The sequence below is a fragment of the Bubalus kerabau genome, chromosome 5 (genome assembly GCF_029407905.1).
Source record: "Bubalus kerabau isolate K-KA32 ecotype Philippines breed swamp buffalo chromosome 5, PCC_UOA_SB_1v2, whole genome shotgun sequence".
In the NCBI taxonomy this organism is placed as follows: domain Eukaryota; kingdom Metazoa; phylum Chordata; class Mammalia; order Artiodactyla; family Bovidae; genus Bubalus; species Bubalus kerabau.
Genome location: NC_073628.1, coordinates 86806952 through 86834256, shown reverse-complemented (window position 1 = coordinate 86834256; position 27305 = coordinate 86806952). Strand labels below are relative to the sequence as shown.

Here is a 27305-nt window from a genome sequence, read left to right as displayed (position 1 = left end):
AAAAAGTCAGATGATTGCAAATGATGAGTGTCCCTTCTTGTTCCTCCCAGGTGAGCCTTTTTCTCAGGAGGAAATGGAAGAAATGTTGTCTGCTGCAATTGATCCAGAATCGAATTCAATTCATTATAAGGACTACATAACAATGATGGTGATAGATGAGAATTAAACACTCTAAAGACTTCATTTCTAATTGAAAGTATAATTTTAAAGACTGCTTGTCCTTGTTAATTTCACATTTTATCTTATAACTCCTACATATTGCTAATTAATTCCTTGTGACAACTATTTGAAGATATTTTGTTTTTTAAAGGTGATCATACAGTTTAAAATACAGATCTATTTAGCATGTCTAGCCTAATGGAATGACACATTACATTGCTTATTAAACACATTGCTTTTAAGCTATTCATAAAATAGTTAACATTATCCATGGATTATTGTTAATGTTCTACAATAAAACCCAGGTTGCTTTCAAATTAATTAAGCTGACAAAAGTGAAGACTGATTAGAAAGACCTAAAGTTTAGCATATGAAGATTTTGGGATGGGGTAGGATGACCACAAATTGAAAATGAGTGGTAATGGGATGACAGCTTCTTTTTAAAACAACAAACCCTTTGTCAATCAGAGTGGGGAAGGAGAGTCATTGAAATGGATATTAATCATTAATTTCTTGTGGGTGCCAATTTCAAATCTCATTTGAGATGATAGTCACTTAGTGTATGTAAAAATTTAAATTGGCTGATCTAGCATGTTACCAAGGAGTTGAGATGATTGACCCTTGAGAAAAGAAGACTGGTTGGAGACTGATAATGTGTGGAAGTGGCAGTCCTCTTGTGGTTTTTAGAATCTTACCTATTCAGAATACCTGGCATGAGAATATTGTTCTGAATACTGAGTAAGAATATTGAGAAATTTTATGGTATTATAAGAGGTACAAGTGTTGAAGGAGCAGAATAATGTTATCTGAGTACAAAGAATCACAATGGAAAAGCAAAGAGGAAAGTCAGGTAAAGGTAAATGAGTCATCTTCCATAACCTGTATCGCTCTTTCACATACATACACACACTGATCTTTATTTAAAGGTGCTTCACCACTACATGTGCATGTATATATAAACATATAAACATTTAATGTTGCTTGTGATTGTTCCTCCTAGACATGCAGGGGGCTGCTACTCAAGAGACTATTATTGTTTATTTACTCATGAAACCTTTACTGAGAATTATTAGATAATGTCGGACTTCCCTGGTGGCTCAGTGGTAAAGAATCCATCTGCCAGTGCAGGAGATGCAGGTTCAATCCCTGGGTTGGGAAGATCCCTTTGAGAAGGAAATGGCAACCCACTCCAGCATTCTTGCCTGGGAAATCCCATGGACAGAGGAGCCTGGCAGGCTACAGTCCACGGGGTTGCAAGAGTCAGACACTAATTAGTGACTAAACAACAACAACATTAGATAACGTACTGGGAATTGGAGTTGCACATGAATCAGTCCCTAACTAGTCAAGATTACAGTTTGGTGAGAGAGACCTGCAAGGCAGTCAGCAATCACATTCCAGACAGGGCATGTTCAGGGGACTGTGGAAGTACCAAAGAGGGCAGCTGACACAGCGTGGAGTGGGGAACTTTCTCTGAGACAAAAGATTACTCTGAGTAGAGAATGCTTTCTGAAAACAAGTAACATCTCACTTCAAGATGAGTGGTTTACTAAGTGGGCAGCAGGACATGGGGTATTTCGGAAGAGCAGCAAGAACAAAAACAAAAAAATCCAGAGGTGTCATGAAACATGGAACAGTCTGGAAATTTAAAGTACTAATAGTTCAGTATGTCTGGAATGGAGGAGATTTGGGGACATGAGAGATGAAAGAGGGGTAGCAGTCAGGAGCTGTATCATTAAGGGTATTGGGTTAAGTGTACAGTTAAGGTTTTAGTGTAAGAGTTTGAACTTTCTTCTGAAGATCACAGAGAAAGATCATTTGTAAGTAAGGAAAATAGACTTGAAGAGTGAAGACTATAAGTAGGGAGACCAGATGTAGCCCTTTGGTTGATGGGAGGAGCAAGATTAGGAAAAGTCAAGCCTGAGTGCCAGGTCTCTAGCTTGGACAGTGAGTGAATTGTAGTGTCATTCATTCAGAAATCCAAGAAGCCAGTCAGGGTTGGTAGGCAAAATGATGAGTTTGGCTCTGGACACCAGGGGATTGAGGAGCTAGTGAGATACCCAGGTGGAGACATTCAATAATCAATTGGATCATTAGGAGGAAGAGCTGGGCAGAGACATGAATCTCTGAGTTCTCGGCATTAAATAGTAGTTAATGCCATGGCAAGGAAAGAAAAGAGGGTCCCAGGGAAGCATGGGGAACACCAACATTTAAGAGAGGGCAGAGGAAGAGGAGCCACAAGATACTGGGAACGAGAAGTCGGAGAGGAGGTCCAGCAGGGGAGAAGCGTCATGAAGCCAAGGTAGGAGAGAAACACTCGGAGGCAGTAACCAACCCTGTCAAATGTCAGGGGGAGGCAAGGTCAATTAAAGACAGAGAAAACGTCCATCACAACAGAGTTCATCGATAACCTCTGCTGGGGAAGCCTGGGAAGCGGCAGGATGCAGAGTCCAGTGGTGGAGGAGCGGGGGCGTGAGGAAGAAGAGCGCAGAGGACAGTTACTTGGCCGTGACAAGAAGGGGAGACGCAGGGCTGGAGAGAGCAGGCTGAGGGAGTTACTTTTGGAAGGTGGACACAAGCAGGCACATTTATATTCAAAGGGCTGAGAGCTCGAGGAGAATGGTGAAATTTGGAAATATCTCTTGTGGGAAATGGAGAAAGAATTGAGAAAGAGCCCATATAAAGACTTCAAGAAATGCGGGAGGATTTTGTTCAGTAACGGCCTAGGAGCAAAAATGTTGGATCGTTGTATTGATTCAGGATTAAGGTTTGTCATTTGGGTGAGATGGAAGCAACCCAAGGTCAAGGAGCGGAGGAATTCACAAGAGAGCCGTTGTAATGATGGTCTCTGGTCCATGGGTCAGGAGAGATACAGGTAGGAGTGGGCTGCTGGATTGAAAGAAGGAGGCAGGGCCTCCAATGGCCAGAGGGGCAAACAGCTTGTGGGGTGGATGTTAGAGGCGATTGGCCTTCCTGCCATTCCTGAGTAAGTGCGTGCTTGGTTTGAAATTTGACTTCCCTGTGTTCTTAGAGTGTTCCTTCATTCTCCTATGTTGTTGTTATAATTAATGACACTAGCTAACATCTGGTGCCTGATGACTATGTGCCAGGCACCGACTAAGTGCTTTTTCTGTATTAGCTCCTTTAATCCTCACAAACGCCCAGTGATGTGGATTGTGTTACGTTACCTCCATTACATACACAGCTATAAGGCTGTATTCATCAGTTTGTGCTGGGTGATGCCCTGGTAACAAATAACCCAAAACCTCAGTGACTTACTGCATGAAGAGTTGTTTTGTGTGACCTGGGGTCAGCTGGGACTCAGCCTCACATGCGTCTTTGGGCAGCTCATCTCCTTCCTAAGCAGGGTGACCATGTGTCCCAGGCTACCTGGGCTGGTCTCAGCATTCACTTGTTGTCCCATTGTAGTTGTTAACAGATCTCCCCTCTTAGAAGTGTCCCTGTTTAGATGATGAATATGTGGTCTTCCTATTTGAAAAACAGTGCATCAAAACGGTGGCGAGGAATCATCTTAACAGAAGGTTTTATGAAAAAGTAACCACAGACTGTATTTCTTCACAGGAAGGAATACTGTGAAGTGCTTCTCAGGAAGCATTTCTTTCTTCACTAGTGTCCTGAGATTGTGCTGAGGTGAGAGCCAAGTGAAGGTGTAAGGTGCCTCTCACCCAGCCGTGCATGTTAGAATCACCACCCAGAGAGAGCATGAGCCACGTGCCCTGACGCCAGGGCAGAGAAGTATGAGGCGGGGGTGTGGTGACCCCCAGAGCCTTAGCAGACAGGCTGTTTCTGATAGGCGACACACTGCAGCTGGGAAGGAGGGTGCCAGAGGCATGCAACACCCTTGAAGGTGGAAGCATATCCAGGGGCATATCACTCAGCAGCAGCAGCCGGCAGCAACACGCACCGTGAAAGTGGGCACTGGTGCCCCATGCGGAAGCCCAGGCACAGACTTGTTTGGAGCCCACAAGGCAGCTCTGAGTTGTCTTCTCTAAGCCCATTACCATGCGTGACCCTGGTCACGACAGAGAAATATGGGCTGGTGAATCAGCCCCCGTCTCTTTATAAATTGGCTTCCCAGGTGGCTCAGTGGTAAAGAATCCACCTGCCAATGCAGGAGTCCCCAGGGACGTGGGTTTGATTCCTGAATCGGGAAGATGCCCTGGAGGTGGAAATGGCAACCCACTCCCATATTATTGCCTGGAAAATTCCATAGACAGAGGAACCTGGTGGGCTGCAGTTCATGGGATCGCAAAGAGTTGGGCATGACTGAACATACAATCCATAAGCATTCTTCATAAGTGTCATATTCTCTTTTGGGGAAGGATGCTTCAGGATTGGGTACCCCCAAGTCTCACCTTCTAGAATACTTTCAAAAGTTCTGACTAATGTCAAACTTCACACCCCATCTCAAGGAAATTTTATCTCTTTAGTAATTAAAAGTTTTATGTATGATTCATTTTTCTATCTTTAGCATTAATTTGTTTTTTATAAGGCCATGAAAAAGTACAACAGGCTTCCCACAAAACTCTTATTTTATCTCCTAATTGCAGAATAATTGTGGCATATTTGCAAAAGGAACAATTTTCTTTATATTCTAACCATTTAGATTCATATTTTACCTCTTTCACTCATCTTAGCCCTCAACATCCAGTTTAAGTCACAATGGCATTTTCCTGGCAAGACGAGAGCTCGGTCTCTTGTGTAGAAAATTTGCTTGTCCATGTGACTCCAGGCTTGTGCAGGGCCCACCATCTTGGGCCCTGTGGAAACCCAAATCTGCTCTCAACTCCTTGGGGCTGGGGAAGCTCCATCACTCAGGGCTGGGGTGCAAGCCTGGCATCGGGAGATCCTCTTGCCCTGACCTCTGCTTCGCCTGTGACCCATTCTGGGTCAGGCACTTCCCTCCTATGTGCCTGTGTCTGGAAAATAAAGAGCCCCACTCTAGTTCTCCTTCCACCTTCCAAGAGCAGTGCATGTACCCAATGTCCAAGTGTCAAATGGTAAGAGATGAAGAAGAATGTCCAAGATAGCAGGCTTGTTGGGATTTTTACTGGTAGGACCGTTTTTTGTGGAATGGAGTGCATTTAGGGCTCTGTCTCCTTCCTTTCCCTTTTCTAGCCGCTTCCAGTTAAGAAAGTTACTTTGTTTATATAGCCGATTCCCTGTAGAAGATCAGTGTTACTACATTGTCTCTTCTGGGCAGGTTAAGTAGGCAGAGAACCTCCTGGTCACGTGTGCCTGCCTCATGCCAGGGGTGACAGTCCCCTGGGGCTGCACCTACTGAAAGTATAGGTCACCAATCACCTGCTGAGAAGCACCTGGGAGGGGGTGCTTGTTAGAAATTTAAATTCCCAGGTCCCATTCCAGACCTCAAGAATAGACCCTCCAGAGGTCTAGGAACCCACATTTTCACAGACATCCTCAGGGGAGTCTTATGCATGCTAAAGTGTAAGACCCACTGTCTGAGATAATGAAAGTGAAAATTCTTTAAAGGTTAGAGTGTGACAGAAATTATTATTATTTTAAAAAATATTTATTTATTTGGCTGCATCAGGTTTTTTAAAAAAACTATTTATCTATTTTTGGCTGTGCTGAGTCTTTCTTGCTGTGAGTGGGCTTTTCTCTAGCAGAGGTACACAGGCTTCTCATTGTGATGGCTTCTCTTGTTGCCGATCGCCGGCTCTAGGGCAGGTGGGCTCAGTAGCCGTGGCCTGCGGGCTTCATTGCCCTATGGCATGTGGAATCTTCCTGGACCAGGGGTCCAACCTGTGTCCCCTGCATTGGCAGGCATATTCTTAACCACTGGACCATGAGGGAAGTCCGGAAATACAAATTTTAATCACTGAATGGCATCTAGTTGTTGGGATGTACCTTAACTGATTTAACTAATTTCTTTTTAAAAAATTTATTCGTTTTGATTGGAGGCTAATTTACTTTACAATATTGTGGTGGTTTTTGCCATACATTGACATGAATCAGCCATGGGTGTATAGGTGTCCCACCATCCTGAACTCCCCTCCACCTCCCTCCCCACCACATCCCTCTGGGTTGTCCCCAAGCACCAACGTTGAGTGCCCTGCTTCATGCATCAAACATGCGCTGGTCATCTGTTTTACATATGGTAATATACGTGTTTCAGTGCTATTCTCTCATATCTTCCCACCCTTGCCTTCTCAAGCCACATAGTCCAAAAGTCTGTTTTTCACATCTGTGTCTCTTTTGCTGTCTTGCATATAGGGTTGTCATTACCATCTTTCTAAATTCCATATATATGTGTTAATATACTGTATTGGTCATTTCTCTTTCTGGCTTACTTCACTCTAAGCTCCAGTTTCGTCCACCTCATTAGAACTGACTCAAATGTGTTCTTTTTTATAGCCGAGTCATATTCCATTGTGCATTTCTTATTCCTGGTTATTTAAATAATTTTCAAATTTTCTCTGTTATAATAAATTGCTCTATACTTTCTGGTAGTTAAATCTTAATTATTTGCTTAGAACATATTCCAAGAAGTGGAACTGTTGGATCAACTTTAAAGAGCTGGAGATCTTTTTAAAAGTCTACTGTTAATGTGTTTTCAAGGTATCTCAGAGGAAGGTTGTTCTCATATCCCAAACCTCATCAGCATTTTTTTTTGTTTTTAATTTTGCCAAACTGATAGGCAAAAAATAATCTGATTGATTTCTTGAAATTTGCATTCTGTTCATTACTTGAACTTTCTAAAGGTTCATGACCATGTATACTGAAGAATTCAATTGGATTAGCTCAAGGAGGCACCAAATTTGAACTTCACAGGTTGTTTCCCATCAGATATAAGAACCCCTCTGGTTGCTATGAAATGGATCCCACAAAACACAGCAGTATGGGCAGATTCTGAATTTAAGAGGTACACTTTCATTCTGAATGATTAACACTTGGAGAAGGTGATTAGTGAGAATGAGCCACTGTCGCAGAGAACTGTTAGCAGGAGATGTCACAGATATTCAAGCGAAGAAATAGGACCTTGGGAAATAAACATGCAAATGAGTGAGGAATGATCACCAAGGCCAGAAGAAGAAGCCAACTGGCCATCTGCTCCACTACTAGCTTCTTGGGATGGGAACATGTTTCCCAGTGGAGTTCATTTGCTCATTCAGCCAGCATTTATTGAATTCCCACTACAGGCCAGACACTGTTCTCGGCACCAGAGGTGCCAAAATAAGTAGGAGACATGGCCCTTGTCCTTGAGAGATTTCCTTCCTGTGGGAGACAATTACAAGCAAGGAATGGTTGTTCAGCAATGCTAGCAAAGTGCTTAGGATTCAGAGCAGAGAGCTGCCAGCTCTGCTGGTGGAACTCACAGAGAGCTTCCTAGAGGAACTGATAGGATGAACCCGCAGTGGTCTTGTGTTCCTACTGGCAGCACTGCTGCAGTCCTGGGAGGGAAAGAATGTTCCGGAATGGGGTGGCTTGAGGCTCATGCTACCATAGAGTGATAGCATGGTTTTGGGAGGATAATAGGCCTGCTTTTGGATTACAGCTGTGCCAGGTACAGAATATGTGAGTGGGAAAAGTCATTTGATGTGTCTGTACCTCTTGCCCAGGTATAAAATGGCGATAATTGTATCTACCTTGTAGATACCCTAGTCGGGTCACCCCGAGCATTAAGGGCTACCTGCCTAGGACTTGATAAGTGGTATCTACCATTACAAAGCACTCAGGAAATATCCTTTGAATGATGAATTTAAATATTTCCCCAATGTTCTCAATCTTTTAAAATTATAAACAAGGTTGGGTCCAGATACTTACAGGGTTTCTGGGAATAAGAAAGGCTGTTGGGACTTCCCTGATAGACCAGTGGTTAAGACTGTTTGCTTCCACTGGTGCTGCTGCTGCTAAGTCACTTCAGTCGTGTCCGACTCTGTGCGACCCCATAGACAGCAGCCCACCAGGCTCCCCCATCCCTGGGATTCTCCAGGCAAGAACACTGGAGTGAGTTGCCGTTTCCTTCTCCAATGCATGAAAGTGAAAAGTGAAAGTGAAGTCGCTCAGACGTGTCTGACTCTCAGCGACCTGTCCGACTCTCAGCGACCCCATAGAGGGGCTTGAAAACTCCCTGGTATCAGGAGTGAGACTCATTGAAGGAAAGGTGGAGAGAAGAAGAATGGTTATGTGTAGCATGGGCTGCTGGAGGCTGGCAAGAGGGTAACTGCAAAAGAAGTCACATTCTTCGTCTAAGATCCATAAAAATAGACCTAAGGAGGGAGGGTAGGTTTGGGGATAACACAGTAAAAAGAGGCATGGGGCAGTAGACTGAACATACAGAGTCAGAAGACAGTGAGGAATTGGTTTCAAGTGCCTTTATGGGGACATTAAAATTAAAAGGGTGCTTGCTTTGATGGAGAAGGTGGCAACACGAGAGAACGGTCTATGAATGGAGTGCAACCAAGTTCAAGTGGCTTTGGAACTATCTTTGCAAGGGACTGATCACCAGTTTGTGAAAGTGAAAGTTGCTCAGTGGTGTTTGACTCTTTGCGACCTCATGGATTATACAGTCCATGGAATTCTCCAGGCCAGAGTACTGGAGTGGGAAGCCTCTCCCTCTCCAAGGCATCTTCCCAACCCAGGGATCGAACCCAGGTTTCCCGCATTGTGGGAGGATTTTTTTTTACCAGCTGAGCCACAAGGGAAGCCCAGGAATACTGGACTGGGTAGCCTATCCCTTTTCCAGCAGATCTTCCCAACCTAGGAATCGAACTGGGGTCTCCTACATTACAGGCAGGTTCTTTACCAATTGAGCTATCAGAGAAGCCCGATCACCAGTTTAGGTGATTAAAAACAGGACTTCCTATTAAGAAATTTCAACACAGAATGGAGTTAATAGACCCCCATGTAGCCATTACCCATTAACATATGGCCAATCATGCTTTTCACTTTCATGCATTGGAGAAGGAAATGGCAACCCACTCCAGTATTCTTGCCTGGAGAATCCCAGGGATGGGGGAGCCTGGTGGGCTGCCATCTATGGGGTCGCACAGAGTCGGACACGACTGAAGTGATTTAGCAGCAGCAACAATCATGCTTTATCTGTCCCCCTCCACAGTTTCCCTGACCTTCAACCCTCACCCTTGCTCGATTATTTCAAAACAAATTCCAGGACATCACATCCATAAGGGCTTTGATAATACCTTTAGCAGATAAGGACCTCCTCCTCTTTTCCCCACACAATCTTGAAACTTTTTGTAACAAAAAATTTAACAATGATTATTTAATAACATCTGCTACACAAACATTATTCAAATTTCCACAGTTGCTTCATAAATGCCGTTTTACTAGTGGTTTATTCCAATCAGGATCCAAACAAGGCCTAAAAGTTGAGTTTGGTTAATGTGTCTTTCGGTCTCTAACACTCCTGTCCACTTTTGTTCTTGCCATTTATTTGTTGAGAACCCTGGCCACTGGTTCTGAATTGGTTCTATTCCCCACATTTTGGGTTTGTTTGAATGCACTTCTGTGGTGTTAAGTGACATGTCCCTCTCTTCCCGGTATTCTCTGTAGACCCATTGTTTTTTCTAGAGGCTTGATCGAGTTCAAGGTCAGTTTTGTTTTTGCTTTCTTGTAAATCAACTTCATTGAAGTAAGGCTTCCTTGTAGGAAGTAGGGCTTCCCTCATAGCTCAGTTGGTAAAGAATCTGCCTACATCGCAGGATACCCAGGTTTGATCCCTGGGTCGGGAAGATCCCCTGGAGGAGGGCATGGCAACCCACTTCAGTATTCTTGCCTGGAGAATCCCATGGACAGAGGAGACTGGCAGGCTACACAGTCCATAGGGTCGCAAGAGCTGAACATGACTTAGCAACTAAACCACCACAAATAGCTTCATTGAAGGTGGTGTATTTTTATTGCCTTCCCTCAGGTGAAGGCACGTGATGTCTGTCATCTCTCTTTTTGTCGCTTGCTCAGGTTCAATTGCTGTCCATGTAATCCAGCCAAAGTAATGTTCCTCATTGACCTTTCCCTAACACTTGCCTATAAACATGGGTTAGTAGGAGATGGGGAATGTGATTTTTTAAAATCCTATCATCCTTTTTTTGCATATATATGCTGCAATTCCTTTGTTTAGGATAATTTTCCTTCAGGGACCATTTGGCTTCTTTGAAATGCAGTTTGTACTAGCAAGGATACAGCAGTTCACTTCATTGTTTTAATTTTTCAAAAGTACTTCTTCATTTCTTTTAAAAACACACAGTTTATTTTTCTACCTGTGTGTGTGACAGGTGGGGCTTGAAATTGCTTGTGTCCTTATCAGAAGTGTAAGCCCCCATTTGGCACCTGTGCCGCCAAGGCTGCATCGGGTAACATTCTTACCTTATTATTTTCCGGCATTTACAGTGTTTGTATTAGCACTTACACTGCTATTTCTGTCACAGTGAGTCTATCTTTAATGTAGGTGGAAGTGAAGTGTTTGGGTTTGACTTGATTTAATAAAGCTGTTGCAGGTTGATGAAACGGGTTTCAAACATCATAAAGTTACAAGGGAAGCAGTGATTTAGAATAACGACTTATATAAATTATAATAGCACAGCAAGAATTCATAATAATTCTGAATACAATTCTTCCCTAACTAAATACATTAATCAACTAATACATACAATATATTTGGATATTTATCAATAATATATTTAAATTGTATGTGAAAATAATATATACTAAAAAAGAAGAAAATCACTCACACAACTCATACTTGCAAATTATCATTACTGTCATTCTTCCATTTTAAATTTGGCCTTTTGACAACATATATTGGTTACCACTGAGTTTGGAGTTATAAACCAGGTAGAGATTAGAGATAATTTCTGTAATAATCAGGATTAACCAGATAATTTAAAATTTCTCTTTCGTGATTAAAAATTCATATGCTATAGGAAACAGAACTACTTCCAAACAGTGGTAACCTAACTCCAAAGAAAGATTGCATTTCTAATTCCTTGATGGACGTTATCCCAATACATGGCTAAGATCCAGGGCACTAGTCCCGAGAGCAGTGAAGCCCTAGTGAAGGTGAGTGGGCGGGGTCAGTTCCACCTACAGAGAGAAGTGGGCCCCATGGGCATAAAAGGCACAGTCAGTAACTGAAAACCATTCTGGGAGGAAGGTGATTGGGGAGTCATCCCACTGTGTCCATAACTGGGTATGGACACTGTGAGACCTACAGGGTGCCATGCAGGGAAAGTCAGCACAGGGAGTTTTATTGGCTTGAGGTGCTTGCAAGTTGCAGAAGTGGGAGTGGAGCCAAGAGTCAAGATGTGGAAAAAGAAATGTGTGTGCATTCAGGTAACAGACTTTATGGAGCCAAGTGGCCATCAAGCTGTTCTCTGGGCCAGGCACTCTGAGACGGTACACTGCATCCCATCACTGACCCCCTGATTAATCAACATGAACTCAAAGGCTGCTCCAGATCTATACAACTCTTCTTCAAGTTCCCACCCGACCCCTGGGCCTTCTGTTCTGATTGGAGAACCTGGTCTCTTATTTTACAGAAAACATACACCCTTAGGCTTGCATGCTCTTCAGTCTCCCTCGTCAAAGACCAAATGGCACCTTTAAGATCCAGGGCCAGAAGGTGCAGCTGCCAGGCAAAGGAGTGTCCTGGAGTGTCTGCTCTGTGGGTTTGGCCCCAGGTCCTGCCTCCACACTGCCCTCTCCTGGTTCCCAGGCCTTCCAGTTCTCTCTGCCCTCCCCCCACTCCACAAGCTCCCCAAAGTGGAAAGTGAAAGTGTTAGTTGCTCAGTCCTGTCTGACTCTTTGTGACCCTATGGGTTGTAGCCCTCCAGGGTCCTCTGTCCATGGGATTCTCCAGGAAAGAATACTGGAATGGGTAACCATTCTTTTTTCCAGCGGATCTTCCTGACTCAGAGTTCGAACCTGTGTCTCCCCATTGCAGGCAGATTCTTTACCATCTGAGCCACCAGGGAAGCCCTCAGGCTCCCAAAGTAGCCCTTTAATTCAAGACACCCTCCATTAACACCCCGTGCCAGCCCAAATTTCATCTGCATGCAACCGTTCAGTGTGCAGTCCTCTTAATATCTAAATTTACCTTTGTTTTCACTCATCCCAATCTCTTAATCTCTGCTCTCAGACATCCCCACCCTCTTCAAAGCCAGCCTCCTTCTGTTTGGTTGTCCCCACTCCCAGCTGCCTCACTGCTGACCTTTCGCCATCAAATATTCTCTTTGTTCTTTTGTCTTTACCTTTATCCATGTGTTTATTTCTCTCAGACCATAATCTTATTCAGGTCTACCCCATCTTTTAAAAGACACTTCCCTCATGTACACACGGCTATATGTAAGATGGATAACCAACAAGGACCTACTGTACAGCACGTGGAACTCTGCTCACTGTTATGTGGCAGCCTGGATGGGAGGGGAGCTGAGGGAGAATGGATCCATGTATGTGTCTGGCTGAGTCCCTTCGCTGTTCACCTGAAACTACCACAACATTGTTAATCAACTATACCCCAATATAAAATAAAAAGTTTAAAGTTTGGGGAAAAAAAAACAACCCAAATGACACTTTCCCTTCCCTTAAAGGTGTTCTCCTTCCTATCCCCCATCCCTCTCCTCTGGGTCCATGGTCTTCTCTCTCTCCATCCCATCTCACCCACCAATTGGAAAGAGGGCTCCATCCTCTCTGAGCTCACATCCACATCTCCCTCTGTCTCGCAGGCTCCCACCTTCCGCCTTCATCACTTTGCTCAAGCTGCTGTCACCAACACAGCGGCTGCCAAGGCTGGTAACCTTGTTCCAGGCCTTAACCAATTTGAATTCACTGCAGTGTTTCATGCTTGTTGGATTCAAAGACGTACTTTTGACCGATTCTCTCCTTTTTTGTCGATGACTGACTGTCTCTTACCTTTGACTGGTGCCTTATTTTATTCCTATCCTTAAATATTAGCACCCCAGGATGCTAGTCTTAGCTTTTCTTCCTTAATCCTCTCTCCACGTGGCCTCATTCATCCCTATGATCTCATCTACCGCTTCCAAGCTGAAAACTTGCAGTTGTAAACCTCGAGATCCAATCTGCCACTGAGGCTTTCACCAGTGAATGTCCTGCAGGCCCCTCATATGCAGCGAAACCTGCAAGAGGAGGCTCTTCCTTAACTCTTGTTGGCCCAACCTAGTGACATGCATCAGTCATTAAGGACCTGCCTCACTGTCTCCGGAGTGTTGTTTCCATTCTACTCCTATAATACTCACAACCTCCTTCCTAGGTTACTGCAGGGATCTCCTGACAATCTGCCTCTAACTCCACTCAGTCCAATCCATTCTTCACTTGCTTCAAGAAGCATCTTTTTATTTTTTTTATTTTTTTTTTATTTTTTTATTTTTTTATATATATATCAGTTTATTTTAAGCCGATAATCACTTAACTTTGAATGCATTCTAAAAGCACTACATTTTTACTCTTCCTAATGTTACATGTTTTTTTTTTTTTTTTTTTAATTTTATTTTATTTTTAAACTTTACATAACTGTATTAGATTTGCCAAATATCAAAATGAATCCGCCACAGGTTTACATATGTTCCCCATCCTGAACCCTCCTCCCTCCTCCCTCCCCATTCCATCCCTCTGGGTCGTCCCAGTGCACCAGCCCCAAGCAGATAAGGTCATGGCACACATCTTAGTATGCTGCTGCTGCTGCTAAGTCGCTTCAGTCGTGTCCGACTCTGTGCGACCCCATAGACGGAAGCCCACCAGGCTCCCCCGTCCCTGGGATTCTCCAGGCAAGAACACTGGAGTGGGTTGCCATTTCCTTCTCCAATGCATGAAAGTGAAAAGTGAAAGGGAAGTTGCGCAGTCGTGTCCGACTCTTAGCGACCCCGTGGGCTACAGCCTACCAGGCTCCTCCGTCCATGGGATTTTCCAGGCAAGAGTACTGGAGTGGGGTGCCATTGCCTTCTCCGCATCTTAGTATAGGTTTTGTTAAAAAGTGGCCCTGAGATAAGGATTCTGGTTCTTGGTTTATTTGGGAGGTAATCTCAGGAAATGGTACCATGGGAGTAGGGAAGTGAGATGGGGAAGGGAAGCCAGCCAGTAAGGGATGTGTTATCAAGCCAGGTACCAATGTGAGTAAGTGGAACTGAGTCCTGCTGGGGAACCAGTGGAGTCACTGTGGAATACATGCTTCAGATTTATCCTACCTGAGGGGTGAGAGAGCAGGGGTATTTATGTTCCAGCTCTCATCAGGCTTGGTTGGGATCAGGGAGAGGTGCCAGTTCTGTAGCAGTGGATGATCCTCCTGCAGTACTTGGGGGAAGGGAGCCTGTGAAGCCTTCAGGCATGGGAGTCAGACCAATTATTGAAATGGTAAGGCTTTTCCAGTAGTCATGTACGGATGTGAGAGTTGGACTATAAAGAAGGCTGAGTGCCAAAGAATTGATGCTTTCGAACTGTGGTGTGAGAAAAGACTCTTGAGAGTCCCTTGGACAGCAAGGAGGTCAAACCAGTCAATCCTAAAGGAAATCAACCCTGACTATTCATTGAAGAGACTGATGCTGAAGCTGAAGCTCCAGTGCTTTGGCCACCTGATGTTGGGAAAGATTGAAGGCAGGAGGAGAAGGGGATGACAGAGGATGAGATGGTTAGGTGGCATCACTGACTCAATGGACATGAGTCTGAGCAAATTCTGAGAAATAGTGAAGGACAGGGAAGCCTGGTGTGCTGCAGTCCATGGGGTTGCAAACAGTCGGCCATGACTAAGCAACTGAACAACAAGATGAGGCAATGTGAGAGACACAGGTAACGTCTCCTCATCATCCTCCTGATTAAACCCTCCACGGGGCCCCACCGCCCACAGACAGCCTTTCCAGCCTCCTGTCCTGCTCTCTCCTGGCAAGACCTGCCATGCACACTGGCCGGAACACAAGACCTCTTGTGCCTCCGTGCCTTTACACGTGTTGCTCTTGCCTCCACGTGAGCCTTCTCTTTTAGGCTAACTGAAAACACTTAACATGTATCGAGCATGGGTCATTTATTTATGGTAGTTTATTTAATGTAACCCTTATAATAACTTTACATATTTAAAAAAATTACTATCTCTTTTCTGTAGGTAAGGAAATTGGGGCTCAGAGAGGTTAACTAATAAGCTTATTGGCACACAGGTAGCAGTGGCAGGGCCGTGTTCTGGCATCCAGGTTCCTCTGCTCCAAAGTCTGTGTCGTGGGTTAACCACTACGATGAACTGCCTCATGCTTGTGGACTTTGCTCACCGCGGTGACCTGTCCTTACTCGTTCTAACCCCACTAAATGTTCTCTCCTCAGCTTCCCATGGTGTGCTGTACCTTTCTGTGTATATGCCTTTTTATAGCAGGTGTTACTGTGTAGCACAATTATTCATTCATTCATCTGACTTGCCTTTTAGTCTGTGAGTCCCTCATGTTTCATCTTGAATGCCTGGCCCATTGCAGAACTTGGACTAAAGGCCTTCATTAACTTTTAAAATTACAATTAAGCTGAATTAATATTAAAATTGGACTTTCATTTTAATATCATGCACACAAACACTGAGGAAGGAAACTTCTTTAAAAAAAAAATAGAGGCCTGCTTTGACTGTTCTGGACACGTTTTGCTGGGCAGGAAAGAAACAGGCACAATAACCCCACTGGTGCAAGGTTTGGGTCCTCTGGAAAGCCCCTGAAATATTAGGTGTCTTTCGATCTAGAGGGGGTTTCCCCTGGGGACGGAGGCAAAACCCTTACTCACATTACGGGAGAGTCTGTTTTCTTCTTAGTTTATGTATAGAAGACCAAAACATTAAATAAAAAATTCCTTAAAGCTCTTAAGCTCTGTGATTCAGAGTGTGTTTTTAAAAATCATGGTAAAAAATCACATAACATAAAATTTACCATCTTAGCCATTTTAAGTGTACAGTTAAGTATATTTACAATGTTATAAAACAGATTTCCAAAACGTTTTCATCTTGTATATCTGAAATGGTATGAAAAGTGAAAGTGTTAGTTGCTCCATCATGTCCAAATCTTCGCAATCCTTTATATAACAACTCGCCTTTCTCCCTGCCCTAGCCCCTGGTAACCACCAGTCTCCTTTTGTTTCTGTAAATTTGTCTACTCTAGATAACTCATGTAAGTGAAATCATACATTATTTGTCTTTTTGTGACTGGATTATTTCACTTAGCATGGTATCCTTGAGGTTTATCTGTGTCATAGCATATGTCAGAATTTTCTTCCTTTTCCAGGCTGAATAATACTCCATTGCATGTGCATATCATATATATATATTTTTTTTATCCGTTCATCTTGGTTGGGCTTCCCTGGTGTCTCAGTGATAAAGAAGCCACCTGCCAAGCAGGAGACAGAGATTCGATTCCTGGGTCAGGAAGATCCCTTGGAGAGAGAAATGCAACCCTCTCTAGTATTCTTGCCTGGAGAATCCCAGACAGAGGAGCCTGGCGGGTTACAGTCCATGGGGTCACAAAGAGTCACAATTTAGCAACAAAACAACAACAACTTGGTTGCTTCCAGCTTTAGTCTATTGAGAATCATCCTGCTAACAAGGTGAATATGGAATATTTCTTCAAGTGCCTGTCTTCAGCCCTTACAGACATATACCCAGAAATGGACTACTGGATCATATGATAGTAATGTTTTGAGGAACTGCCATACTGTTTTCCATGGTGATTGCACCATTTTACATCCCGCCAGTAATGCACAGGGCTTCCGATTTTTTTACATCCTTGTCGACATTTGTTTTACGGTTTTTTGATAGCAGCCGTTCTAACGAGTGTTTATATTTGCATTTCCCTAATGGTTAGTGATTTCAACAAAGGCAAAGACAGACAAGTGCAACTGTATCAAGCTTTAAAACTTCTGTGCATCAAAATCAGTGGAGGGGAAGACAGCCTACAAAACGGGAGATAATATTTGCAACTCAAATATTTGATAAGAGGTTAATATTCAGACTATACAAAGAATTCCTACAACTCAAAAAAATCTGATAATCCAATTTTAAAATGACCAAAGGACTTGAATAGATATTTCTCCAAAAGACAATATACAAGTGGTCAAGAAGCATGTAGAAAGATGGCCAGCATCACTAATCATTAGAGGGGACCCTGGTGGCTCAGACAGTAAAGCGTCTGTCTACAATGCAGGAGACCCAGGTTCAATCCCTGGGTAGGGAAGATCCCCTGGAGAAGGAATATTAACCTCTTATCAAATATTCAAGTTGCAAATATTATCTCCCGTTTTGTAGGCTGTCTTCCCCTCCACTGATTTTGATGCACAGAAGTTTTAAAGCTTGATACAGTTGTACTTGTCTGTCTTTGCCTTTGTTGCCTGTCCTGGGAATGTTGACAGGACATGTTTGAGTCAGGCTGGCCGGTTCCTTGTGGTCATAGAGAGGCAAGACGAGGAGGTGTCAGTGGACCACTCACCCTCCAGAGCTCTGCCATCGTAAAAGTTTATAGAATTCACATGAGCAAAAGCGTTTAAGGTTTTAGTGTGGACCTTCCATCCATCCTAAAATGGGAGGGAGACAGCTTCTCACCGGAAGAAACTTCCACCCAGGTCTACTGTAATAGACTAGCACATGGAGAGTTGAGAAAATGATACTTTTCTCTTTAATAAAAACAAAAGAAAAGAACTGCATGTGCAAACTTATAAAAGCCTGACTACACGGTCAAAGACTGAACCTACTGATAAACATATCCTAGGAAAACAAAGACCAAAAAACACAGACTTTGCTGCTAAAAACTAACTTTATAATTTACTCTCTGGCAACAGGGGATAATGAGAAAGAGCAGCAAAGACAAAAGAAAGGCAGAGGGGAGACAGCCCTCCCCCTCTTTCTTCACCCTTTCCTGGGTGGGTGTCTGGCACTCATGTGCGCTGCGCTGAGACCGCCAACTGCGCGTGGGTGGGTTGGTGCTGGGAACTGCGGGAGACCTGCAGAGGACGGCAGTGCCGAGCCCCTGTCCACCTGCTGACTGCGGGACAGAGCCTTTGTAGAGGAAAAGCTTGGGCCTCTCACACCCTTGGTCTCCCATGAGTCATTTGTGGCAAAGGATGGAGCTACGAACAATTTCTTTTCAGTGCACTTGGGGCTGCGAAAAGCAAGACTAATGAAGGCTGCATGAATCATTTAGTTTCATGACTTCTATTTTGGCTTCCTTACCTCTTGAAAATATTTCCAGTGCCTACGTTCTTTGTCCCCTTTCTCTCCACTTTGATAAAAGATAGCTTTTCCCTCCTGACTTTGAAATTTCCTGAAAAAAGAACATGCTGCCTCTTGTACCTTAGCTCATTTAAGGGAACACAGACAGGGGACTTCCTTAAAGCCCTGTGGCCCACCTGCTGATCTGAAGGATTTGACTATCATTGTTTTAAATGGATGATCTTTATTACTTTAATTATTTCCTTTAAGGTCATCTTTAAGATTATTGGAGTTTTTTAAAGAGATATCTGTAGCTGGGTGGGAGAAGCTTACTGAAATTTGTACGTGTGTGTTCATACATTTAGAAAGATGTGTGAAAGCATATGATTGTTAAACTTCTTTTTCCTTTTTTTTTTTTTACTGTGGTAAAATACACATAACACAAAATTCACCATTTTAACCAGTTTATGCATACAGTTCAGTGGCACTAAGTACATTCACATTGGTGTGTAACTGTCTCTAGAAGTTTATTATTCTAAACTGAAGTTCTGTACCCATGAAACAATAACTTTTGGTCCTCACTGTACACTTTTTGAATGTGAATTTTATAACAAAGGCTTAGATTTTGAAAAATGGGATACAGGTTACTTGATCCTTAAATAATGTTTGCTCATCATGCTGTGTTTTCAAGACTATTTTTCCCATGCAGTCTCCCCCCACCCTTGAAAAGTACCTCACAGTGTCTTATAAGTCAGCCAAATGAGACACAGTTGAAATGCTAGTTTTATGAGGTTTCCAGGTACTTCTCCATAAAGATTCTGAGAAAGCTATTAAGAATGTACCTAGGGACCTTCTTTGTGGTCCAGTGGTTAAGATTCTGCACTTCCAATGCAGGGAACACTGGTTTAATCCCTGGTTGAGGAACTAAGAGCCCACAGGCCATGTGGCATGGCCAAAAAAAAGAATGTACCTAGAATTCTGGAGCAATAATGCAGCTCCTTGAGGAAAAATGCAGCAGAAAGGGGACATTCCATTTAGAGCTGGCCACTGAAAACGTGGTGGTTTCTGGTCTAAAATTAACATGCCATTTATGAACATGCAATATGAACATTAATACATTCTGATTAATGTTCTGGAATATTAGCATATTAATCAACCCTGAATATTCACTGGAAGGACTGATATTGAAACTGAAGCTCCAGTACTTTGGCCACCTGATGCAAAGAGCCAACTCGTTGGAAAAGACCCTGATGCTGTGAAAGATTGAGGGCAGGAGGAGAAGGGGGCCACAGAGAATGAGATGGCTGGATGGCATCACTGACTCAATGGACATGAGTTTGAGCAAGCTCCTGCAGATAGTGAAGGACAGGGAAGCCTGGCATGCTGCAGTCCATGGGGTCACAAAGAGTTGGACACAACTGAGAGACTGAACAACAGCAGCAATAACGGTATTAAGATCCAACAGTCTGAGCATTAACCACATGCTAGACACCATGCTAGGGACTTTACTCACAAGACCCTACCCTTGGTTGGTGTTCTCTCCATCCTACAGTGGGGAAGGCTGACACACAGAGAGGAAGGGCATGGAACTAAGAAGTGATGAAACGGGGATTCCAACCCAAATCTGTCTGAGTTCAGGGTCCACGCTTATAGTCATCATCATTGTTAGGCCAACCATTGGTACACCATTTTATCATTCAGGATGTCTAGTTTGGAAAGAAAAGAGAGTTGATTTTGCACTTTTTTTTTTTTTTAATTGAAGTGAAAATGAAACAGGAGCAATTTATTAGAAGAACATCTGAAAAGATGACATAAGGTTTTGCATAATACAATCCCTGGCCTCACCTGCCAAGTGTCTTACTGGTCTGCCTGCCAGAGTTCTTTTCTAAAAAGTGTCTTCTGAGGCTGTCTCTAGGTCCTTCCCTGTACACCTTTCCTGTGGAAGTTACCATGCAAAGCTCAATGGTTGGCCAGAGGCCCATTTTCGCCATTCTTATTCAAGAGGGAATTCAGTGATGCTTGAAGAGCATGCCTGATTGGAAGGCAGTCTATGGCAGAGCTTTTGTTTCTTAGAAATTCATTAAAGGGAAATGCTGTCAATCAACTAATTTAAATTGTTATTAAAAAAATTGTTCCCCACTCTTTAGAAGGAGAGTTACTTCCTGGATCCTCAGGAGTGGCTGTTACTTCTGGGAAGGCAGTTCTCACAAGTGATATGAGGGGTGTGCTCTTAAGTGGAGCAGTGTGGTGGGCAGGACCTGGTGACAACTGATGTATCATTCTCAGCCAGCGGTTTGCCAGCTTGGATGTGTGTGTCTCAGTCAATCTTTCAGTCACTCATTCATTCATTTTTTTGTTCATCAATAAGCACCTTCCTTGAGTGAGGCACACCAAATTATGTAGTGGGCCTTAAAGATTAATCTGCGGAGCCTGCCCACACAGGGCTTGCTGTGTAGTGAAGGGGACATACATGCAAACAGGTGCATCACAATACTAATGGCCAATGCCACGGTCAAGCGATGGCCAAAGAGCTGCTGGAGCAGAGAAGACACCAGCAACCCTGGCTTGGGGAGTCTAGAAATCAGGAGGTGCCATCTGAGCTGGGTCTTAAAGGATAAGTAGGAGGTTCCAGCCAAGTCGTGGGAAGGGGAGGTTGTTTCAGGTAGAGATGGCACATGCAAAGGCACAGAACTTCTGCAGCCAGCCAGCTGGCCTGCATGCTACTTTGCTTTAGTCGTGTCTGACTCTATGGATTATAACCCTCCAGGCTCCTCTGTCCTTGGCATTCTCCAGGCAAGAATGCTGGAGTGGGTAGCCGTGCCCTCCTCCCAGGGATCTTCCTGACCCAGAGATCGAACCCACATCTCTTAAGTCTACCTGCATTGGCAGGTGGGTTCTTTACCTCTAGTGCCACCTGGGAAGCCCCAAACAGGTGAAGGCCTCAAGCAAAGATATCCACCAAGGGCAGGAGAGAGTGCCTGGGTTTCTTGTTTCTATTTTGTACCATAAATACAAAATCTTTATTTATATTTTTCTAAAGCTTTCAGCCACCTTAAATATCTGGCTAAAATCTTTCTTTGTCTTAATCTATAGACACAAAGATTCATGTTGTCAAAATAGCATGAAGGCTGGTCTTGTAGAAATATTTTATCAACTAAATATCAATACATGGATGAACTGTATAATATCCTGACTCTTTAGCTCTTTATTGTGTGCAGGGTGGTAGAAAGTATTTGTTTTTATCTCTTTTCTTGTGGCTAATACTTACAAAGGCAGCAATGATCTTATCTGACATTCAGAAATATCCATGGAAAAGCCTCTAAGCACTGTAAAGAAAATTGCTGTTTTTCTTCATTCTTTTTTCAAAAATCAGTTTTGAGAAGTTCCCAAAGATATCCAGTGTGAAGCAATTTGCAGAGAGCTTGTTGTCACTGAATCTGGCTTCCTTTTATTGGTAAATGATAACAGCAAGACTAAAGCACATCTGCATGGTTTTAAATATGCCTCTAATGGGAAATAATGACTACCAGGCAGGGAGTGGCTACTCAAGCAGAAGCTGCAGTTACAGCATGCAGGAATGAGCAAAATTGGAATAATTTTGAAACAATGAGGCAGGCTGCACTGCTCCATATTTACATTATATAGGCAAATTAAGGATCCAAGAGTAAAAATATATCCACCATTTGCCATGAGAAATAGATAAGAAGGGAATTAGAACAAACTATGAATCTGCCTGCCAATACAGGAGATTTAAGTTCGATCCCTGGGTCGGGAAGGTCCCCTGGAGGAGGGCAGGGCTACCCACTCCAGCATTCTTGCCTGGAGAATCCCATGGACAGAGGAGCCTGGCAGGATACAGTCCATGAGGTTGCAAAGAGTTGGACATGACTGAGCGACAGAGCAACAGCAATCCTTCCAGGAAGGCATCAGTAAATCTTGAAGGAAAGAAAAGGGGCTGAGAACAGTGTGTGGCAGGTGGACTGGGCTGGACTGCTGAGGCAGTGAGGTTTCCTGCTTCCTCCAGCTTCCTCTGGAGAACTGGGAACATCCTACTTACCACCTTCAGGGCTTTTTTGGAACCTTTGATTTATAGCAGATATTGTACAAAGAGAAAATTGTGCCTGCCTAGGGCCAGCTGTGGAGAAGGCGATGGCACCCCACTCCAGTACTCTTGCCTGGAAACTCCCATGGATGGAGGAGCCTGGTGGGCTGCAGTCCATGGGGTCGCTGAGGGTCGGACACGACTGAGCGACTTCACTTTCACTTTTCACTTTCCTGCATTGGAGAAGGAAATGGCAACCCACTCCAGTGTTCTTGCCTGGAGAATCCCAGGGACGGGGGAGCCTAGTGGGCTGCCGTCTATGGGGTCGCACAGAGTCGGACACGACTGAAGCGACTTAGCAGCAGCAGTAGCAGCAGCAGCAGCAGTAGCCGGGCCAGCTGACCAGCTCCTCAGCTGGGAGAGGGGCCTGATTCACTAACTCAGTGAGGAGCTGGGCCCAGGTGGTAGAGAACTCGATGCTCTCAGGTTACTGGTGACTGTGAGGTGTTGGCTGAGCCTGACGCATGCTTTTGGTCAATGTGTGGGGGTGGGAAAATTCCATGCTGTTAAAACCATTAATATTCCATGTTTTTCCTCATTTCATTTGCCTGGTAGGTTTTTGCTCATACTCTATTTTCAATGTTGCTTAAGCATTTTGCTTTGGGTGCGTCTCTTGCATACTCAGGCAGTGATGGTGACATTTCCAGCGATTGCTGTAATTTTCCATTTTCCATACAGAGACATCTGTCACTTGGAGCAAAACATGAAGTGTCCAAGCTAGTTTCTGGGATGGGACGGCCCCTAGAGGCTGATACATGAACTGTGTGGAGTAATGAGTCTGGGTGGATTACAGGCTAAGGGCAAGCCTGGGCCTTTGACTTTGACTGGCCATCTTTGACTTGCAGCCCCCTGAACTCCAATGGGCTTCCCAGGTGGCACAGCAGAAAAGAACCCATCTGTTAGTGCAGGAGACTCAGGTTCGATCCTGGGGCAGGAAGGTCCACTGGAGTAGGAAATGGCAACCTGCTCCAGTATTCTTGCCTTGAAAATTCCATGGACAGAAGAGCCTGGTGGCCTACAGTCCACGGGGTCTCAAAGAGTTGGACACAACTGAGCGCGCGCGTGCGTGCACGCGCGCGCACACACACACACACACACACACTCCAAAACAACACAGCACCTGACCTTCCACAGAAACCAAATGGTGGATGTATTGACAGGAATAATAATGTGGCTCGAACTTGGGTTTGTCAAGTATAGACTTATATTTTCAAAATATTTAAGGCTAACACAAATCAAAATTAATTTTGTCAGCTACATTTTTATTTAGTCTTGAAAGCTTTATCGATTTCTATTAGTTATCGTGAAACCCATACAAGGATTTCATAAGCAGAATTTTCAGGAGGTTTTATGTCCCTTTTTATAAACCTCTGATGAAAAAAACAAATAAAATAGGGAAATAGAAAGGTGTAGTTTGCACACTTTGCATGCTCTCAAACATCATCACCTGACTATAGATGTGATCTTTGCTGCTCCAAGTAACAGAAAGCTCACCCCATAAAAAGGAATTAACTGGCTCGTATAACTGAACAGTCTAATAGTAGACAAAGGTGTAGATGCAGCTTGGCCCACGGCTCGTATGTCAGAGTTAGTGTCTAAGTCTTGGTTCTCTTCTTTGTGTTAGCTCCAGTTTCAAACCATCTCCTCTCAAGATGGCTGAAGGCAGTTCCTGGACTCTCCCTTGCAGATAGAGCATCAGGAAACCCTGTTTCCATCCCCTGTTTTGACTTTATTCTGACTTGGCACACTGAGTTCATCTTGGGACCAGCACTGAGTAGCTTAGTTCGGGGCCAATACCCTGCCCCTAAAACCAAAGGCTTTCCATGCAGTATATGGACTGTCAGGGAGAGGTACGTATCTGAACAAAACTAGAGACTTTGGAGGCTGGGAGGAAATCAGCAAATATCTCTAGAGTCCCCATGCCTCTAACGGGAGGAAAACCAGCAGGTTCTGTCTTTGGCACCACCTACCACAGGTCCCTGGTGGCTCAGATGGTAAAGCGTCTGCCTACAATGCGGCAAACCCGGGTTCGTTCCCTGGTCAGGAAGATCCTCTGGAGAAGGCAATGGCAACCCACTCCTGTACTCTTGCCTGGAAAATCCCATGCACGGAGGAGCCTGGTAGGCTACAGTCCATGGGGTCACAAAGAGTCAGACACGACTGAGCACCTTCACTTTCACTTTCTTTCACCACAGATCCTTGTAGGAGCATCGCAGGTCTTAGGTTTCTCCTCGTTACTTCTTGATCTGTTTTTGCTTCCTTTACCCTTGATCTCCTCTCTACAGTCCTTGTGTGACTGTTTGCTTTTCTCCATATTCACCCAAACACAGAACATCATTCTTTTCTCTAACTTTGCTTCAACGTGTTCTAAGAGAAGCAGTGTATATGGCAGTCCTTAGCTGAAGGCTGGAGTGATGAGAATGAGTTACTTAGTAACACGTTACAGCATGCTATTTAAATTTGAATGTTAGCTCATAAAAAACAGCTTTCTAGATGTAGTTCATACACCATAAAATTCACTCTTATAAAGTGTACAATTCAGTGGTTTTTAGTTGTTCGACCATCACCACTGTCTAATCGCATATCATTTTCATCATCCCAGAAAGAAACCCTGTATCCATCAGTGTTCCTCTTCACGTCCCCCCTCTCTCCACACCCTGGCAACCAATAATCTGTTCTTTGTCTATTCTGGACATTTCATATAAATGGAACCATGTAATGTGTGACCTTTTGTGTCTGGCTTCTTTCACTTAGCATAAGGTTTTCAAGGTGCATTCATGTTGGAGCATTTATCAACTTCATTCCTTTTATGGTAGAACAATATTCCATTGTATGGGTATATATCATTTTGTTTATCCATTCATCTATTGATGGATGCTTGTGTATTTCCACATTTTAGCTACTATGAATGATCCTGCTGTGAATGTTGGGGACATTAGCTTGTTTTAAGGATGTCTGTACCACATGTGCGTGGGGAGTTTCTCACTGACTCTCCTGTCTGCACCCCAGCCTCCCTGCGGCTTTTGTGCCTGTGCAACCACGGTGACAGCGCTGCCATCACAGGGATGATGAGGTCAGCAGGGGGAGCGGCTTTTGGAATGATCGGCCAGAGTGGGCCTGGGTTGTGTTAAGTGTGGGGTGTCTATTGGCCATCTAAGTGCAGAGGTCAAGAAGAGAGGTGGGCACAGGGGTCTGGAGTCAGGGAAGGGGTCAGGGCTAGAGACGTGAATCCCCGGGAGTCATCAACAAATGGACTTAGAGCTGTGAGCTTAGATGAGACCACCAAGCAGGGAGAGTGGATGGAGAGGAAGAGAGGACCAGGGATTGAACGCTGCATGCTCCATCCCTAAGAGGGCAGGGAAGAGAGAGCGAACTGGCAGAGGTGACCCAGGGAGTGACCAGTGGCGGGGGGTGGGGGGGGTGGGGAAGGAGGGAGTGTGGGATCTGGGAGGAAAGGGTGACCAGCTGTGCAAGGCCCCATAATTAGGAGCCTGTTCTGGTTTTTATTAATACCATTGTTGGGACGAGGGAGAGAGCAGAGAACTAAAACTTCATGCATCACAATGCAGAGTGAAGAGTCAGTGTCTGCAATGGATAAATCAAGAGGTGGCAGAAATAAGAGCACAGGCACATTTTAAAAAATGAAGCTAAATACCTCAAGAAGTTCAAAAGTTGCTCCAGAGAAGAGGGGCACAGGTTGGGGACAGGGGAGTGGGACAGAGGATTCGTAAAAATACTTTGGCCTATTTGACTTTAAACTAATGTACATGTATTTCGTTGATGAAGAAAATTTAAAGGATGCCAAAAAAAGAGGACTTCTGCACATGTGCACGCACGCGTGTGCACACACACACACACACACGGGGACTTCTGAGTGGTGTTTCACCAGGTGAACACAGACTCTTGCTGGGGGCCTCCCATCCTGGTTTGATGACTTCCTTCATGCATCCTACCAGGCTCAGACATTTTACTCTTCATTCAGTAAACTCTTCTGGCTCAGGATGGGTAGGAATAACAGAGGCTCCGGGGAAGAACCTGGGAAGGAAGTAACTGGAAATCTCTCCTTTCTCCCAGGTGCTGTTTGCTCTGCTGTCTCCCTTCAGCTGAGGGTGGGTAGAAAGTGGGGTGATGCCATCTCACCCCCTTCCCGGTCACACTATAATCTCCCCCAGCACAGCAACCCACTGTACCACCCAGGCTCACCAAAGACGGTGTGGCCTTTCTACTTTGGGAAATGAGAATTCTCAGAAGACCAACAGAAACACATGTAGAAAATGACTGAAATTACTGGTTATCAGGAGAGATGATGGCCTGAAGCTGTGGGAAGGGAGTGGATAGGTTGGAAGTGGGCTAAGATTCTCTAATGACATGATGAGTAGCTTTTTGCTTGTTTCCTGTGGCTTTTGCTCCAAATGAGAGGTTTCAACTCTCACGTGGTGAAGTGTGCAGTATAAATCCAACATTCATCATGCAGGGACTTCCAGGGAGGCGACTCAGAAGTCCCACCTGCATGATGAAGCGAGGTTAGGAATAGTGGCACCCAAACCAGAAAGAAACAGCGAGTAGAGAAAGAAAACCGAAAGGCGGAAAGGGGACTGTTATGGATCAAATATTGATGCACCCTCCCCTGTGTGATGGTGTTTGGAGGTGGGGCCTTGGAAGAAGATCAGCCATGAAGATGGAGCCCTTTGGAATGGATCACTGACCTTAGAAGAGGCAGAGGGATAGATGGGCCTCTTTCTACCAAGCAAGGACACAGGGAGAAGTCGGCAGTCTGCAACCGGAAGAAGTGACCCAGAACCAGATTTGCTGGCATGCTCATCTCAGACTTCAGCTTCTAGGATGTGAGAAATAAATATTTATTTTTTAAGC

The 27305-nt window shown here is 44.3% G+C and overlaps 1 protein-coding gene and 2 long non-coding RNA genes across 7 annotated transcripts in view; 2 read left to right on the top strand and 1 right to left on the bottom strand.

The window, feature by feature from the left end:
- Positions 1-285, top strand: part of EFCAB2 (EF-hand calcium binding domain 2) — a 108972-nt gene extending 108687 nt beyond the window's left edge. For 4 of the 5 annotated variants that reach the window (XM_055582087.1, XM_055582084.1, XM_055582085.1 and 1 more), the window contains one exon: positions 51-285. In XM_055582087.1, the coding sequence (XP_055438062.1) occupies positions 51-166 (116 nt within the window). In that variant the 3' untranslated portion in view covers positions 167-285. The remainder of the gene's footprint in view (positions 1-50) is intronic. The other variant, XR_008714866.1, reaches the window with a different exon arrangement.
- The window catches only part of LOC129652953 (uncharacterized), a 21619-nt gene extending 8689 nt beyond the window's left edge, over positions 1-12930 (bottom strand). Inside the window, exons 1-2 of the long non-coding RNA XR_008714868.1 lie at positions 12824-12930; positions 12529-12647 (exon numbers count right to left, since the gene is read on the bottom strand). This is a non-coding gene — a long non-coding RNA (uncharacterized LOC129652953). The remainder of the gene's footprint in view (positions 1-12528; positions 12648-12823) is intronic.
- On the top strand, positions 1227-27305 carry LOC129652952 (uncharacterized). Its single transcript, XR_008714867.1, has 3 exons — positions 1227-2461; positions 25443-25506; positions 26508-27305. It is a non-coding gene; the product is annotated as an uncharacterized LOC129652952 (long non-coding RNA).